Source organism: Sebastes fasciatus, chromosome 14 (assembly GCF_043250625.1).
Source record: "Sebastes fasciatus isolate fSebFas1 chromosome 14, fSebFas1.pri, whole genome shotgun sequence".
Taxonomy (NCBI): Eukaryota; Metazoa; Chordata; class Actinopteri; order Perciformes; family Sebastidae; genus Sebastes; species Sebastes fasciatus.
The window spans coordinates 29444329-29463801 of NC_133808.1; the positions used below are offsets into that span (position 1 = coordinate 29444329).

Consider the following 19473-nt stretch of genomic DNA (forward strand, 5'->3'; position numbering starts at 1 on the left):
CATTATATTCAGTAATAGTCCAGTTTATGATAAGAAGGTCTCATAATGTGTAGAAATTGTTAAGTAGTAAGAAGGGAAACACTAAAATAGGTCTCAAAATTGTTCCTGGAAATATTCTCGATGTCTGGGTGTGCAGCGTTTTAGACATAGTTGATGTCTTTAGGACACGCTGGAATCTCCACTTGGATTTAAAATAACATCACGGGGGTCTGGACTACATTTGACTGCTGATGAGCTGCTAAAAATTCGCTGCCCTTTGTCCACAGCTCACTCTGGGACATGAAGCAGTGAATATCTACAACCTCTTTCATGTTCCAGTGCTGCTGTCCAGCTCTGCCCCCCGCCTCATGTGTCTCCCCCCCATTTTGGCACCCCTGCCTGGCTGCACAACACGAGTTTATAAAGACGGACCCATTGGCAGATCCAGCAGATTTTATGCGGTTACAGTCCACACAGCCAGCTGTCTGACTTGTACCAGAAGAGATTAATTTGACCTTTCCATTCATGGATAAACACGTAAGGACATCGTCTGAGCTTGGTTTGCATCTGATCAACCCTCTAAGCCTCTGAATCAAGGCCTCCATCTGCAACAAAATCTGGCACAGTAGCTTCAACACTGAGGTGATCACCTACTGTCTCCATAACAACGCAGAGGGCCGACGTGGTAGACTGCCTGCGAGCCCGTTCTGTTGGTGTCTCCGATCACTATCTGGCTCACTGGCAGGTGGTCTTTATAGGAGAGGATTCCTGTGTCATTAGCCCTGTGGCACACAAAACAGAATTAAATAAATGGCAGCGCAGTGCCCTCGGGGGTGGATGCCTTTCTGGGGGTCCAGATAAAGGCATCCATTCTTCTGCATTAGCACAGAACGCAGAGTAAACACATTAAAAAGGGAGCAATCTATCACAATGCAGACAACTGCCTCTGGAAATATGCAAACTGAGCTGAATCGAGAGAAGCTTTGCAGTGGATTAACGTACGGTAAACAAAGACGTTCGGAGCATCTAATACACCAAAACTAGAATGCTGCCTTTTGTTTTTTCCCTTCAGTGCTTATAGATGATGATTGGATTGACCACGATTGTATAAATTGTAATTAATCATTTTGGAGATTAAATTGTTGAAGACATTCTGACTAAATCTAGATAGAAGAGAAGAAAAACAGATTCCTGGTGCTCTGTGAGTGGTTTTAGCGATTTAGGAATATTCTCTCTGAATTGATTTTTGTTAAATTGACTAATTAATCACAAGTAGTCTTTTCTGTGGACTATCTCGGGGTGGTACAGTAATTTATGGATATAACACACCGCGATTATGAGAGATCACTGAGGTTATTAATTATTTGGAGTTTTTTTTCTCTCTAGTGGTCTTGATCCTTTTTCCTTTTTCATGTTTGGTAATTAATTTTAGGAACCTTAAAGGGGACATATCATGCTCATTTCCAGGTTCATACTTGTATTTTGGGTTTCTACTAGAACATGTTTACATGCTTTAATGTTCAAAAAACATTGAATGGCTTGTTGAATCACAAACAAACTGACTGGGTTGTCTTATGTCACAGTTTGTGGGTTGGTAGACACTCCAGATACCCAAATGGATGTGCACAAGCACTGAAAAAGTGAGTTTTTCATGATATGTTCCCTTTATATTTAGATCAGGATGGGGCTCATGTGTATCGTTAGGATTTTATTGATAGTCTTTTTGATCAGTTCAGTTCTTTATTGATAATCTTTTCCATTAATAAATTATTGCTTTTGAATATATTATCTAAAAAAAGAATAAATTCAGAGCAGGATTAGAATTTATTTATATTTTAAATATAACTAAATGTGGTTTACTACACCACATCACGAAATAAACTCTAAAAATAATTTATAATAATAATAAAATAAATAATATTCCTGAGTGAAGTTGATAAAGAAGCTTATCAATACTCCGGTCTTTAATAATTTAGCACCGGTGCCCATTTAATACCGGGTTTCAGTACCCATGCCTACCTATAAGTGCAGTTTAGATATACACTCAGTTGCCAGTTCAATAGGAACACCTAGCAAAAACGAATGCGGTCTAATGAAACAGTCCTGCAATAAATCCTCCCTTCGTGAAGGTTGTAACACTTCTTTCAATAAAATATATATTTCAAAAAGTAAAAAAAAATCTTTCTGGACTATGGAAATGTCAAATAACGTGTGTGTCTGCTTTACGTACCATGCGTCTGTGTCTGCATCACAGTTGCAGAAGTAGTTCATGTCGATGCAGTTCTCCTCCAGGCTGCAGGAGCACTGCTGAACTCCAGGGAGGAAGCCTCCCCAGTAGCTTCGTTTCTCTCCTTCCCAGTCCAGCCACCAGGTTAGAGGACTGCCATCTGAAAACAACACACCGGACAGTCAGTTAACCACTGCAACAGCCTGATGATGGCTCAAGCTCAAAATAGGTCAAGGTCATGGGGTTATATTCTGGAGGATTGCATTGTTTCGCTTCACTGGCTTCATCTCAAAAAACAAAAAAAAATACACATGGAAGTGTACTGGAAACAAAAGATAAACAAATACACCAAACACAAATGAAAGATTTATAGATAAGCATGCGACAGAAATCCTTCTGTCAGAGGCAGCTGTGCCAAGAGGCTTACATAATACAAGGCATTATTGTCACAGTTTGTTCGTCTTCAGCTACATCCCCACTTCCTCAGAGACTATTACAGACTTTTTCCAGCGGACTTCCTCATTCATATGCTCACCTGTTCACACCTCCGCTTCTGAAAAGTGAAGCCAGCACTGAAGTGCCTTAAACTTGCATTCTTTCTAACAGCCAGCAGGGGGCGACTCCTCTGGTTGCAGAAAGAAGTCAAATTGTATAGAAGTCTATGAGAAAATGAGCCTTCTTCTCACTTGATTTATTACCTCAGTAAACATTGTAAACATGAGTTTATGGTCTCAATCACTAGTTTCAAGTCTTCTTCAATACAGCATGATGTTCATTTAGTAAATTATGGTCCCATTTAGAGTCAACTAGACCATAAAGCAGGGGATGCTTTAGGGCGGGGCTACCTTGTGATTGACAGGTCGCTACCACGGCGTTGTCCGGTCTGGGACTTGTCCGTGTTTTCGTCTTACAACTTTAACTCTTTCACAGTGAGTTTTCACACATCACTTGTAATATTTTGATCACTTTAAAATGTCTTATTCAGCGTGTACTTGTAGTTGTACTGAACTCTACCTTTTCCTGTCACTTCTGGTTGCAAGAAACCAAGATGGCGACGGCAAAAAAACTAAATGGCGACAGACAAAAACCAAGATGATGACGCCCGAAAACCAAGATGGCAACGGCCGAAAACCAAGATGGCTTTGGTGAAAAACCAAGATGACTACAGCCAAAAAACCAAGATGATATCACCCGAAAACCAAGATGGCGATTGCAAAAAACAAAATGCCGACAGCCAAAAAACAAAATGCCGACAGCCAAAAACCAAGATGTCTACGGCTGAAAACTAAGATAATGACGGCCAAAATGCCGAACTTAAGGCTTCAAAACAGCAGTGCACAAACCAATGGGTGGCTACGTCCACGTCTTATCTTACAGTCTATGGTAACTTCCCTCATCGGCCCTGCTGTCGCCTGACCTCCTGCTCATTCACCTGCTCACCTGTTCTCACGTCCCTCATCAGTCACTCCCTACTTACACCTGTCAACTTCATTTGTTCCTCTGTCGGTTCATCATCGTTGCTGTGTGAGGAGTTTGTGTTGCCTGTCACCTGTAAGCTATTCACATTAAATCAGTGAACTGTCCCCGTCCGCCTCGACTGTCTGCATCTGAGTCGTCCTTCCTCTCCTGCCCATAAACTTCAGACGAATTATATTGGCAATAAAATCAAGCAAATAAAACTGAGAATGAAGGGAAGTAAGAAAACCTCACTAAATAAAGAAAAAGACAAGTTTTTGATAATTAGAATATTTTGGCCATAAGTCAACAGATCAAATGTTAAAGCACTGGGAACAATTCAACACACTTCATTTGTCTATTTGTTTGCACGAGAGCAAGTGATTCCATATCATATTCACTTAAAGTCACACTATCACATTTAAAAGCCTAAACAGGGACGGTTAGCTGCGACTTAGCTTCAGCTAGACACCCTATACATTACATCTGTTGCATTGCTTATTTGTACGTGACAGTGTTTATCTGTAATTGAACCAAATTGGCTATTTTCTCCATTACATTAATGTATTTGTTTTGATTCTCTGCTGTCGTTTCACGACACGTTGTCTGTGTGTCAATGAGGCAAAGCCATAGGCATAATTCATTACCTCCACTACGGGGTTAAGTGGTCCAGCTTCAATCATCTGTCAAACAATGTGACAACGTGCATTGGATGAGACCGGCGAGGGAAAAAGTCCATTAAGTTGCATGTCACAATACATAATCACATGCTACGATGCTTTCATCCTACCCAGCCATACATTATAGCTGCATAAGATTATATGTAGAGATACACATGTCCTATTAGGTCTGATACAGCTATGTAGTACCTGATCTCCATTAATTCACTCTCCATGTGAAGATAACACTGGAAATCTTCTCCAAACAGGATGTGATGGGCTTCTGACAGAGTAATGTGGGCTACACCGGCAAGCAAGATAACATTTGCATTACAAAGGTTGAAAATAACCCACTCTTTACTGTCTTTAAACTCTGTCCCTGCACTCACTACATCCTTCACCCCCTTTTTCTGCTGCTTGTTTTAAAACACTACTCAGACACTGAACAGGTACACAAATAAGAAAAGGCAACAATCAATACTTCCTGAAGGAGAGGTGAGTCTCACTCTCTCCCTCAAATTGGCTGGATATTGACAGGACTTGTTCACAGCAAGCGAAGCAAATGCATCTTACTCTCGCCTTCACTGAGATAAATGGAAATCAAAATTTTGACAACTGCTATTTCAGCCATTGTGCTGCCCACTAATCAGCTCCCATTGGAACTCAAATACGCCCCAACTGTGGTCATTTTCAAAAACATTTTATCATTTTGTGTGCAACAACATCAATGTTCTTGCTTTTGGAGTGTCATTTCATTCCATGTTGTCGGTACTGACTTCAATGTGAAGGCATCCGCATGAATATGCTTCGCTCAGAGCTAGTGACACTATAAGAAGTGAGAGAGACTGCTCATGGTGGGCCGACACAGTCTCATAGCAGTTTGTGAAATAATCACAAAATGTAATGTATTTGACTTCCCTTTTGTTGTGACGCTCAGCATGACTTTCAACAACGTATTTTTCGTGTTTTACACTACGAATGTCCAGCAACACGGGACACACGTGTCAATTTCCGCTCCAGTCTTTTCAAAATAAAACTACTTAATTAAGTTTAGGAATAGATTGACTTAGTAAGGTTTAGGCAACAAAACTACTTAGTTAGGTTTAGGAAAATATCGCGGTTTGGGTTTAAATAACACCGGAAGTGGCGTAACTAAAGTACGGAAGTTACGTGACAAATAAATCCACTTTGACTTCTGGTTTCACATGGGACACGAACACCAGTCTCCTGGGCTTGAGTTTTTTGACCCATCCATCCACCCCGACCTCCTCCTTATGCGGCGTTCGGCGCTCTTTATACTTTCCGGTTCACAACTATGTGGATTACATGCAAAGTGATTTCCCATCACGAAAAAAATATGAAATTCGTATCTATGTACATGAATCAATACATAACATTTCAGGAATATTTCACGAACAGTGTTATTTGTACACCTTCAAATGACATCAGGTTGCTTTTCACAGCTTTCAATTAATCTGTTTTTATGATATTTTTACATTATTGTATTAATTTGGTTTTAAACTTATCTGTATTTTTATTTATCTTATTTTATGCTATCTCTACTTTTTTGCCTGTAAAGCACTTTGAATGACCTCTGTGTATGATACGGTGCTATATATATAAACCTGCCTTGCTCGCTGCATAAAACCCCCACAAGCTGCTGCTGATCAGCAAATGTGCTGCTCGAGGAACACACAGGCGGGCCACAAATGAAATGGTAAATTGAGATTCTGGTGGTGGCATTTAGGAACAAGAGCTAGTTGTGGTCAAAAATTGGCACTCCATCAATCTCAAACAAACAACCAAGAGCGTATTCAGAGCGCTACAGTACAAATGTTTTCTTTAATTTAAAAGAAACATACAAGACGCCTCTCAACAGCTCAACCAACCAGACCAGTCAGGTGGATAAACCTCAACAGAAGTAGCAACACTGGAATAATACTACTGGATATGAACGTGAAAACAACAACAAGGCTGAAGAATGGGAGACCAAGAAGTGCAGTCATTAGATTGCTTTTTTGTTACCCCTAAACAAACTTAATTTATTACCAGCATTAAATAAGGAAACAAACAAGTGTTTAACAATGCAAATCAGACCACAGTTGAACACCATTACAGGGACATTAAATGCCTGAACATCAATGTTTAAGTGAACAGACTGACAGGGACGATGGCAGACAGGGGACATGTTATGCAGTTAAAACTCAAGAACATCTATAAATCCAGTAGGCTGCTTCCAACAGCTGTTGTTGTTGTTGTTGTTATTTTCCCCGTAAGTTAGCAGGATAATTCCAATAATTAATGTGAACATGCTGTAAGATATCAAAGACAAAGACGCAAAGACACGTTTGACCTTCTGTGCTCAAACAACAAAGGCAACCGTCAATAAATTCAGACGGGTTTGTGAAAGTGTTGGTGCAGCTCTAAAATGGTCTGTTCCCTGTCTCTCTTTGATGTCTGGTGTGATAATGGACTTGTTTGTTTGCACATGCATGGCAACAAGGGAATGGGAGAGTGTGGGACTTCATGAATGTTTCATGATTTAAGAGCAAATGTTTGGATGTTTGGGACACTGTCGGTGCCAAAGCAGTTCAAGATGAATGCACACGTAAAGATTGGCGACCACCTCTCTAGTTATTGTGAAAATATAACAAGAAGAGCGAAGCAGAAGGCAGGGTGTAGAAGACGCAGCAGCTCTCGACGTGACAAAGCACAGACAGCCCGACTTTCAATTCACAATGTAACAACAAACTCTCCCCTCACGCTGTGAAGTATAGAGAAGTCAAAGACACACAACTTCCACACTACTAAGGCCAGATCAACTTTAAACCTGAAAAAGCAGCTCCTTATTTATTCACATGGGGGCCAGTCTGGTGACGCAGGCGGGCTGTCAATGCAGAAAGTTCTGGCACAAAAACGTAGGGTCGGCCAGCAAAAAACAAATTCCTCAACTTTTGCCACAACACAATGCGACGTCATCTAGCAAGGCGCTACATTGGCTACTCAAATATGTCCAAGCTATATGGCCGGTGTTGTGCATGAACGTGCTAAAAGAGCACAAATGTTTGCAACTAATGAACGTGAGCCTGGTTAACTCTTGCTTGTTACAGCGCCGTGCTTGCAGGACCGCATTTGTGCACGCGGAGCAGAAATGCTCTCTGTCGAGGATGCGTTTTCTGCTCATGGATACTGTTCTGTGCGATTGCGTCACGTGCATGCGCCTAGTTTTTATGTGTGTGGGTTTTGAGACTAATTTCAAGTTTCAAGTTCTTTAATATGCACAACAATCAGACTGCTTTCAGGCTATTAAATAGGCGTTATCGGTCGCTATAAGCCCCATAGATGTGGGTCAATAGGGCCCTTTTACACCCACTAAAGAAGGTGTAAAAGAAAACAACATGACAGGAGCAGAAGCAGACGGCAAGTGCTGTAGTATGGACAGTGTCAAACTACATAAGGGGTGGAGGTCTGGGATTATCGATGGGACCGGAGTTTGGATCCTGTGTGAAACCAAAAATGTGTAGTTGCCGTGTGTTTGTAGTTATTTTAACCCAAAAACACAATGTTTTTCCCTAAACTTAACTGTTTTTTTGGCCTAAACCTAAGAAAGTTGTAGTTTTGTTGCCTAAACCTAAAGAAGCCTTTTTGTTTGAGTTCAAAACGTAATGTTTCATTCAGTTTTACAACATGTTAGAACATGTTGCTTTTAAGTTTCACCTTTACAACGTAGTAGGCGTAGTAGGTCCCTTAATGACCCACATCTATGGTGCTAATAGTGACTGATAACGCCTGTTTAATGGCCTGATAACAGCTGATTCGGGTGTGTTGGCAATGCAAGTCTTGAATCTCAGGCTCCCCTTAACAATGCTCATTAAATATGTATATATAAAAAAGGAAATGAGAATCCAAGATATATTGATGCATTCAAAATTGGCCAAAAATTATGTTCAATTATTACTTCTAAAAAAAAAACACAGGTTCAAATTTGAACTATTTAAATATTTATTTTTGTGCATTATGTCCATAAAAAGGACGAGAGACATAAAGGGTTTCTGCAAGCCCGGTCCTAAGCATCAGTAAATTATTAAATTAATAATTAAAATTATCTATTAAAAAAATACAAAATGTATTTAAAAAAAAAAAAAATTTCATAATCAATTTTTTTTTCTTTTTTTTTTCCAACAAATTAAAATTTTGAATATTCGTCAACAGCCCTATGAAGCACACATTCCTGGTAGAACATTTTGTATCATGAAGGCTTTATTTCTACTGAAAAAAACCTGCCTAGTATCATAAACCGCTGTGGAGTGTTTTCATGTCTGATAAGCCTTCGAGCGCATTAATCTGTTACTCAAACTACATGTACACTTCCTGGATCGTATATCCCGTCTCACCAGATGCTTCCACCAACGCTGGCATTGCATCTTTTTAAATGCAGGTCTGTTTTCAGTCTGAACACACTAATCTACATATGTAGATCTAAATCTGGCTTCAACAGCAACGGACTAAAGCAACATATCTTCTTCCTTCTCTTCTATAATATAACAAATACAAAAGTGTGCATCACAGCCAACATGTTATCAAGGGTTTTGACTGACAGTCTGGTTACTTTGCTCAGCTGTTTTAAGTGAAATAATAAAACACATGTTCAATTCAAGATCTAATCGTGTGTCTTATTGTCAACGTTTCCGTTATCTATCAATGTAACCAAAGACCAGGTAACCAAGCCCATTATAAAAAACCTGACTTGACTGAGAAGATTTCCAATTCACGGTGGCCTTCATTCTTGGTCCACTCCCCTGCTGCTCTCTGTGACCGCCCATACTGTGTTTTAATGCAGACACACCCACAATTCTCCATGACCCATTTTACAGCGTTTGCTGGCATAAAACAAAGATTTGATCTCCGCTCATAAACACCACAGCTCAGCGCAAGCAAGAGGAAAATAACACTGACCTTTAGTATTAAAGAGACGGGACTTCTTGCAGTTGTAAACCACTTCCTGTTGGCACTGCTCCGACCCCGATACGACGGCGCGGAGTTGCTCGGGCGAGGCGCCGTAGTTGAACTTCATGATGTGAGGTTTGTCTAGAGAGGAGCCCTGGACTGTGACCGAGGCCGTGCTGTTGTGCGTCAACACCGTCCACACCTTCTCCTCTAAAAGAAACATAATAGTACATCTGGTGTTACTGGTGACATTTCACAAATCTTTGCAGTTGCATCCCTGAAAAAAACCTAATGAATGCACTTGTTTCCAAGACAAAGCTTCCTCAAACCTTAAACATCCTGAATATAAACCGTACAGTCCCACAGGACGCATGTTTGTAACTCTTTAGTCTGCATTTGCTGCTTACAGTGCAAGACACAATAAAAAGGAGTCAAGAGTTTGTAGAATAAAATCAGAGGGGGAGTCCATCCTGTTCCCCGCTCGGTTTTCATTATCTGCTTTTTATGTTTACTCTGCCTTAGAGAAAATCCCTCTCCAATTTGTGATTATTCACATCAGGTTGTCAGGCTTAGACCTATTTACATTTCTTATGGATTCCTTAATTGAGGTCAAGTAGAGGCATATCTGCTGCTGAACATGTCAGCTTTGCGAGGGGGAAGACTGAACACACATAAAGCCCAGAGCCAGACAGCGGAGAGGCGGTGGCGGCGGCGGCGGCAGCGGCAGCGCTCTCCTCCGTAACGCCGACCACCACATTAACCTTGCGAAGGACAAAGTAGCTGGGAAAGTTGTGACAGCCCAGTGATGAATACTGTCCCCACAGTGTCAAAACTTAACTGAGTGTGTTTTGTCCTACATGTCACGAGAGAGCCGTGGATCAGGTTGTGTCCGGCTCGCTGTCTGTCAAATGTCACATCTAAGGTGATCGCTCGGAGCACATTGTGTTCTTGCCTTCAAAAGATTGCACTGATACAGCACGTCCTATGGGGTCATACAATGGAAGGTCCCAAATTCAGACCAAAGACATGAATCCAACAGTCCTGCCCAGTTATACTACAGTAATAATATACTGTGAATAATGTAAGGTCAAATGGGAATGTAAACAGATTATTGAAATCTAGTATGAATATTTTGTGCATGTTTTGTAACGATTTCATCGACTCCTCCTCACCCTTAACGTTCCTCTTCCTTTAACAAGAGGTCAATCACTTATCCTTGAGCGACACGTAAATATCAGTACATGATATTTCAGGTAGGGCTGTCAAATGATTAAACTATTTAATCACGATTTATTGCAAAATAATCACACATTCTTTATCCTTTCAAAATGTAACTTAAAAGGAGATTTGTCAAGTATTTAATACTCTTATCAACATGGGAGTGGGCAAATATGCTGCTTTTTTACAAATATATGTATATATTTATTATTGGAAATCAATTAACAACACAAAACAATGACAGATATTGTCCAGAAACCCTCACAGGTACTGCATTTAGCATAAAAAATAACCTCAAATCATAACATGGCAAACTGCAGCTGTCAGTGTGTCAGTGTGCTGACTTGACTATGACTTGCCCCAAACTGCATGTGATTATCATAAAGTGGGCATGTCTGTAAAGGGGAGACTCGTGGGTACCCATAGAACCCATTTACATTATCTGGAGGTCAGAGGTCAAGGGACCCCTTTGAAAATGGCCATGAGAGTTTTTCCTCGCCAAAATTTAACATAAGTTTGGAGCGTTATTTAGTAAGTTTGTATGACATGGTTGGTAGTAATGGATTCTTTAGGTTTTCTAGTTTCATAATGATGCCAGGATCTTCACTTTACTTTAAAACTGATCCTGGTTCAATCTCCGAAAGACTGAATAGTGTGACAACCGTGCCCGATGGCGACCCGTCGGAATTTTAAGATGTTATTTAAAAATTACAAGTTAATGCGTTAAAGTACGACAGAGTATTAGGGTCACATTGAGGGGAAGAAAAATCTGACATTTTGAGAATAAAGTCAGAACTTTACAAGAAAAAAAGTCATTTCCTCCTCCACAAAAGAGGCCATTTCCCCATCAGGTCAGTGTGGTTCTTTCTTCAGAATAAACTCAGTTTCTTGCACAATCTTTTCAAGGTCCTGATACTGATGATGATGTGGTGCTGATGTGCCAAAAGATGAAGTATTTTGTTATTTGTGAAAGCTAAACAAAGTGTAAAGGATACGCACAGGCGGCACGCTGCTCTATCTCCCCTCTAAAATAACACGTAAAATTACTACTTTATAATATTAGGATTTTATTCTCATAATACTACAACTTTTTTTCTCGTAAACCTATGACTTTATTCTCAAAATCTCAGACGTTTTTTTCCCTCAATGTGGCCCTAATACTCGTATACACATCGTATTAAAGAAATTAGTGGCATTAAAATGAATTTGCATTAACGCGTTATTATGCGGTTATCTTTGACAGCCTAATTCATAAGTCAATGGGAAAATTGTGGATGTTCATGGTCCCCAGTAGATGAATCCTAATAGTGTTTGTGAAATCCTGACTTTTGCACCACAATCAGGTAAAAATAATGAGTTTTACACAAACAAATCCAAATGTAATGGGTAAATTGTGGAATTTATTGTACCTCCATATTGGACACTTTTCTATAGCACCACCCTCAGTTAGAAATGTCAGTCTTGCACTAAAGAAAATCTCATAATTTAATGGCAGACCGCCATGAAATTTACCGTGCAGATTAGTGCTCCCGGGGGGATTAACCCTTTTGACTTTAATGACCCGGTGCTCTAATGAAAATTGCAGCCTCTAGAGGCCAGCGGTGGGGCTTTAGACCAGCTTGTTAAATTGTGACACTTTAATTTGGGACGCCATAACTTATTCATGGATGAATTCAGTGGAACCTGAAAAGCACAAGATGCTTCTGGTGGCCAACTGAACCATGGGGGTGATTGCATTATTTGTTGGGGTCTCTATGATAACTTGTTGTTTGGCTTTTAATTAAAGGCAGGATGTTGTTTAAACATAATGACATACCCTGCTTTAGCTGGAAGCTTGTTTTTCTCTTAAAAGATTTAATTACTATTTAAGTGTGCTTCACATTTGAAGTCACAAACTCCGGTGACTGATAGCAGGTCATGCAGCACCTTCTAATGTGTATATTTACTTGATGTTCTCTGGTGTCACAAAGAGCTCACGAGGAAATAAGCGTTGTTGGTATTATTAGACTGCAAATCGACTGCATGTTATGAGAAATGACAGATGATAGAGAGAGAGGACAGAAATGAGGCGTTTATGAACAGATATGCTCGCTTACAATTTAATGGACCTAATTAAAATCCTTACACTCACGAGGCTGACACACATAGGTGTTACCATGGTTACCAAAACGATTTACATAAATACATACATGGCTTATACGGGGTTGATTATGGGCTCGCTCCGTGAACAGTTCACAATCAGCAGATGGATATATACTGTCGGTAGTTCAGCTTTTGAAATCATGCCATATCTGTACTAAATACTGTGGTTGGTACGTTTGTTTGCTTTCACACCTCAAACGAACCGCACCAGAGTCCGCTTGGAAGCCGATATAGACCCTGTGGTTGTTTGGTCCACGCCAGGGTGTTCATTTTAAACCAAACCAAACAGTGTGAAAGCACCCCGAGACGCCGAAATAATGCAGTGTGACCACACGGACGTTTACAAAAGATATTGACTCCCCACAGATTTGTCCTCAAACTCTCCAGGACGGCCCTGAGTGGCCGTAATGATTTCTCACTGGATCGTGAGCTGTCAGATGGCCGCGGCGGTGGTGCGGATCGATTTGCAGTGCGATCTCTAAGTGAGTGGACTCTTTACACCGAGCTTCCTGCCAGTTCTCAGTGGAACTCAAAAAAGGGTAAAGGTGACAACATGTGAATTACAATGATCTTACCTGTCATGTTGCAGTATACCTGTGCGGGCCCCAGGGGACCACTCCCATCTGGATCAATGGAGTAGAAGCCCGAGGAGCTGCCAATCAGCTTGTAGGCCTCGCAAGACGACTCGTAGATGGCTGGAGGAGGCAGAACGGGGGGACAGTTATTCCTCCAAGATTCAGCCCACGCTCCAGCAGCTTTCACTAAACCTATATCTTTGTTTACTAACTGTTATTGTTTTCATACGTAAAAAAGCATTGGTGACATATGTTTCTGTTCTATCTATATCCATCTTTTAGCAGCCTTTGCTCTGATGCAAATTATGGCACAACAACCACTCCTATGTGGATACTACAGTTATACGTATAACTACTGAATGGACTAAACAGTTTTGAGGTGCATTCACTGTCCTGTTAAAACCATGCATCTATAAAATATTGAGGATTTATGAACTGAATGTAATGTCCCTATTGCTTAAAAGTGCATTAAAGTATCTGAAACCAATCACCAAACTGGCTCAGCACATAATGCAGTTTGCAGCTGTAACGCTGGCAGTTACCACTCCAAATGCTTAGTGATTTCTGAAACAAAGGGACCTTGATTTCAGGCAAAAGTAGACAAAAGCAGAGATCTGATTTTTAGCCGGTGATCGTATTTTTTGTTGGCTGATTAATGTTATCTCCATGATTTGGTTGAGGCTAAAAGCGAACAGGTCCCAGGCAAAAAGTCAGCATCCTCACCAGCTGATGATCCGTGTAGACAATGTGAATAAAGAAACAGCTTTGGTCTTGTATTACAGTGAGGAGCTAGTTACCACTATCAAGTTAAATAAATACAAATGTAAATCAGAGTCGTACTTCATTATAACGTAACCCTGTTCAACGTATTCTCAACTGTTCGTATGATGTCTTACGGAAAAAGTTATTCCTCCTTTTTTGTTTGTTTTGCAACACGTGTCAATTTCTGCTCGTTACATGCATACAGTCTTTTCAAAATAAACTTCCGTCTTCACAAGAAAAACTTCCTTAAGGTTTAGGCAACAAAACTACTTAAATTAGTTAGGTTTAGGAAAAGATTGTAGTTTGGCATAAAATAACTCCGGAAGTGGCGTTACTTAACTAAGTAAGTTAGGTGACTAATATATCAACTGACTTGTGCTGTGCATTACAATACCAATACTACTGTAATATTTAGTAGCCAGTAAAAAATGTAGTATGTCCCAATACATAGTATATCAAATGCAGAATGCCAAAAATAGAAAAAACAGAATCGCATTTCGCAGTATGCAAGCCAGCATGCTTTTCTGCCTATTCTGACCCACAATCCTCTGTGATATATGAGCAAGAGGGTCAAAGTTCAAGGAGCAACTTTATGACGAAGTAGTATGTCCCAGTTGTGTGCATACTGCATGCAACAGTACGTACATTGTAAGGACAGCTGCAGTGTGTACTAAAAGTAAAAAAGAAAAAGTATGCGTTATGGAACGTAACCCTGGTTTCACACGGGACACTAACGTCGGCCTCCTGGGCAAAAGTCTGGAACCTTTTGACCCACTCATCCACCCCGACCTCCAACCTACGCAGTATTCACCGCTATTTATATTTCCTGGTTCACGATTACGTGGATTAGATTGATTTCGTGGGAGATACACAAATTACAGTGCATTACTTTTTGTAGGTATAGCTACTAACAGTGTATGAGAACAGCCTGCCCTGTTTGGCTGTGACATAGTTAAACAATACATAGTTTAGATTTATGCTTTATTGTTTCAAATATGTTTAAATTTGAACTAACAAGGCTTCCGAAGGCCTCACAAAAAGGCTTTTAGGATGACGACTAACCGGCGTGTTCGGGGGAATGTAGCACTATCTTGTATAATGAGTTTGGCTGGTGTTGCTGTAAACCTGCCCAAAACTGAATGAAGAGAAGGGCAGAGCTGCTAAAATGACCTTACACTGTGATATACTGCAGCAGCATCCAGGACCAGCTTCCAAACTGTGAGGAAGTACTACACAGTGGATGGGCTACTGCAACCCCACAAAGTCATTTAGATGCTTTAGCTTGCTTTGGAAGTAATGCAGGTGGTAAGCTAATTAGCCGTTATGCTACGATGCAGTTTAATGCATTCCTTACGCGTCTGCTCTTGTATTGTCTGGTTTTGGAGAGGCTCAGTAAGACACTAGCCTCCACACTTAACATGCAAAGTAGCGCTCTTACTTCAGCCAACCGTCTATTGGTAATGTGTTTCAAATGCTCAAGTTTCAGATATAAGTTTGAGCTCAAGATGGAAAATGTGGGAAGTTGATGAGTTGAAAAAACCTATTTGAAATCCAGCAGATGCTCTTATCTGTCATGTTCCCTCCAACATGCAAAGAAAAACCGTGTTTGGCTGCATATAAACAAGAAATCAGGATTCTGGGGTAGGGGAATTTCACACATAGTTTCTAACAGCCGTCTCCACGGCAAATATCAAGGCGATGTTGCAGAGCGTCAAAAAATGACACCCGTAAGGAAAAACTCCTACATGTAGAGTCAATCTGAAGTCAGCCATAAGCTATTTAAGGATATAGCAAAAAAAAAAACATTCTCAGAAATTTGAAAGGGAGAATAACAGCAGTGTTTGTAAGGTCATGTCAGGTTGAAGCGGGACCGGGTTCTGCTTTGCCTCTCAGCCGCACAAATCGAAGAAAGCTACGAGCAAGACGGGTAAAGATGTGTGTGTGTTGAATCAAATGACACAGCTCAGTAGACCCAGGATGTACGAGGGGGGTGCAGAGGGTGTAATAGCAGGTTTGAGACGAGGTGAAGAAATGAGAAGTGCGAAGAACTGCTCACAGTTGTGACAGGTCGCTCCAGAGTATCCTGTTCCTGAACAGTCGCAGGCGAAGGAGCTCCACGTCTGAGAGCAGCGGCCGCCGTGTTCACACAGGTTAGGAAGGCACCTGGAAAATAAAAAAACATAACCGTTTAATATCAGGAGATTATTTTTATGTATTTTTATTACATTCTTGATTAATTAATTGTTTTTTTGTCAGCGGATATAAAAAAAAAGGAGCAATATTAATGCTTGTTCTGTTTAGCCTGCAGTAGTGAAGGAAGTATTCAGATCTTTTACTTAAGTAAAAGTAGTAATACAACAGTGTAAAAATACTGTTACAAGAGTCTGCAGTCAAAATGTTACTTAAGTAAAAAGGTAAACAAGTATTAGCATCAAAATATACTCAAAGTACCAAAATATACTCATTATGCAAAATGGCCATATTCAAAATAATATATTATATATTACTGGATTATAATTAGAGATGCATTAATGTGTAAGCATCACAAGGGTTCCTATTACGGGGTTATTGGGGTGGTCTGACCCCCCTAGTTAAGACTTGCATCCCCCCAAAAGAGATAAAAACAGGTTGGGGTGGGGGGGTCCAAACATTTATGTATCCTTCTTACCTGTTATCATAAATATTACAATATATTTCCCATATTCATGCCTGAGAGAATCTGGTAAAAAGATGTAAGACACCCCTAAAGTGGATCATACCATTTCTTAACCTTGGCGTTAGTTGAACGTTTCGCCTGCGTTGCAGCGGCTCGCGTCCTTCTATTCTCGCGAGCCAGTGGGGACACTAACGTAGTAGCTAGCTGCTATCTAGATAGTTTAACACACTTTACTTTCTTACCTTCAGAGGTAAAAAGCTGAATTAGATTGTATCAGTTGTCTTGATTTATCATCATCTGCAGACTGCCGACATTAGGCCTACGCTAAACAAGCAAGATACTGTAGGATTTTAAGAATTCAGTTCAAATCAAATCAAATTTAACAGCATGAGCTGACCAGAGTGTTTTACAAACATAGGCAGTATAAAGCAGGACAATAGAGACAACAAAAACATGCATATACACCGGCACAGATCAAGATCAGATCCATGAGTGATCCAAAAAATACTATAAGCAACGATTTAGTAGTCGCAGATTAAGTGCATTCATAAGCTAAAGAAAAGAGGTGGGCGTTGAGCTGTGCTCTGAACGTAGAGGGGGAGATCTGATGTGGCGGCAGGGCAGTTTAATCCACTGACTGGAGCATAAAAAGGAGAGGGCGCGGTCGCCCCTGAGCTTCCGTAGAGCCCGAGGGATGACCAGGGGTTACTGGTCAAAGGACCTGAGTGACCTTGGTGTAGGTATAGGGAATTAAAAGGTCAGACAGGTGAGAGGGACCTAATCCATGGAGGGCTTTATAGACGAATACTAAAGTCTTAAAACGAACACTGAAACTGACAGGGAGCCAGTGGAAGGAGGCGAGTATGGAGGATGCTCATGGGTGCAATTTCAGTCTAAAGTGAATTATTTGTTGGATCGTTAAAACAAGTGCAAGTTATTTGTTCAGTAAGGAGAGAAATAGGACTTCTTCATCACTAATAGCATACTTTTTTTCATGCATAAATTGGTGCCTTTGCAGGGATAAAAAATCATAGCCAGAACGCACCATTTCCCCCGATTTTCATTGTATCATTCGCACTCTGAGCATCACTAATGTTGAAGCTACGGTGCTGATAAGGCGGCTAATTCCAAATGCTTTATATACTATTTACGGGTAGCTTAATCTCTAATAATACATCAGAATTTATTAGTTGATTTATAGTTTTAATCTGTAACCAATGTTGTCAAATTAGTGGAACAAAAACTACAACATTGGCTTCCAAATTGTAGTAGAGTGGATGTATAAAGTAGTATAAAATGAGAATACTCAAGTAAAGTAAAAGTACCTCGACCAGTACTTGAGTAAATGTACTTTCCAGACCTGCTATCCAGCAGTTAGAGATTTAGTTTATAATGATATAAAACAGGTAAACTATCACATTTATAAAGCTGCAACCAGAGAATTGATTATCATGATAACTTCTAATAGTTGCTAATTTAATTGTCCCGTCGGTGGAGTCTAGAGGAGCTGCTGCAGTGATTCGATTAGTCTAAATGAATCATTGTTGCAGCTCTAGTTTACCCCTAATACATTCTCATCTTCAAAGTTTGCCAGTTTCCCAGCACTTATACTTTCAGAACAAATATAGCCATTAGGAGCAGCACACAAAACAATAAAAACTATTTAGACAGCATAAACAAAAGATCACAGAAACCCCTCAGGCATTTGTATTAGGCACCAATAAAGCGACTTCCTTCGTTAGTGTTTGCAAACCTGATCTTTTATTTATCAAGTAAGAAAGACCCCTTCTCACTGTTCTCTTTATTCTTTTGTATGCAATTATGAACACAAGCTTTGGAACTCACCCGGAAAGAATAATTTGCTGTTTATTCATGTTTCATTAAAAATCCCACAGGACTGTGAAATGATGGCGTCTCACACTGTGCCCTTGTTTGAATTTGAAAAAAAAAAGCTGACAGATCGCGGCGTTTCTCTAAAAATAAAAGCGTTACTGTCACCTTCAGACTAGAATGCCTGTTAATGGGATTTTACCACAGTGAGCGCTTCACAGAAATTTCAAACCGCACTCTTCTGATTAATAGTCCCTTCCTCGAGCCTCCTTCAGTTTCACATAATTGCCAGCCTTTCGAGCGTGCATCTATAATTTCATACACTTTCATCTCTCACCTATTAACTGCAGCGGAGCGGGCCAGCCGCAACACGGATAAGGTTGCAGCCATTGGTTTAATTACCATCACGCTATTTTCTGTTGTGTTCCGTGTCCTTACAGGTCACGGAATTACAGTAGCCGGCACACTTTAAGTGCACACTGACCATAAATTGAGTCACAATGTTTAATTAGACACAGAGGAAAAGGAGATTAGCTCTGATACAAGTTAATTTTCTCGGCCTCAGGGGTCATTGAATAGGCCGCGGAGAGTGAAATGAAAGTTAACATCAATGCATCAATTTACGGAGCTGAGTACAGCAGCCTCACGTGTCACGTCCTCACAGCGGTTTACAGCACAGGATGTTGAAAAGACATCAAGCACACATCAAAAAGGAAAAGTGTGGAAGATATCGCCCACTCACAAATTTCATTTTAGCTCTGCACAAGTTTCTTTGTTGCTGTATATACATCTACTGCATAATGCATGGGTTGTTTCATTTGCAGGCTACATCACAAACTTTCCATGCTTGAGTCTTTTTTTTTACATAAAATACATTCTGCAGTGAATGTAAAATTACATTAAAATGTTTTGTAACATTTCAAATTTAGATTTCAGAGCTTTAACAGTAAAGTACAGTAGGGCTTTCTTAACTCTTAAAGCTCCATAAACAATGCCGTTTATATTTATGATGAGTGAAATGAC

General features: G+C 40.2%; 1 protein-coding gene across 1 annotated transcript in view; it reads right to left on the minus strand.

Moving 5' to 3' along the window:
* The window catches only part of cntnap5a (contactin associated protein family member 5a), a 104208-nt gene that overhangs the window by 27521 nt on the left and 57214 nt on the right, over positions 1-19473 (minus strand). The window contains exons 11-15 of the mRNA XM_074657793.1: positions 16021-16127; positions 13203-13322; positions 9277-9477; positions 2210-2366; positions 634-761 (exon numbers count right to left, since the gene is read on the minus strand). Of these exons, the coding sequence (XP_074513894.1) occupies positions 634-761; positions 2210-2366; positions 9277-9477; positions 13203-13322; positions 16021-16127 (713 nt within the window). The remainder of the gene's footprint in view (positions 1-633; positions 762-2209; positions 2367-9276; positions 9478-13202; positions 13323-16020; positions 16128-19473) is intronic.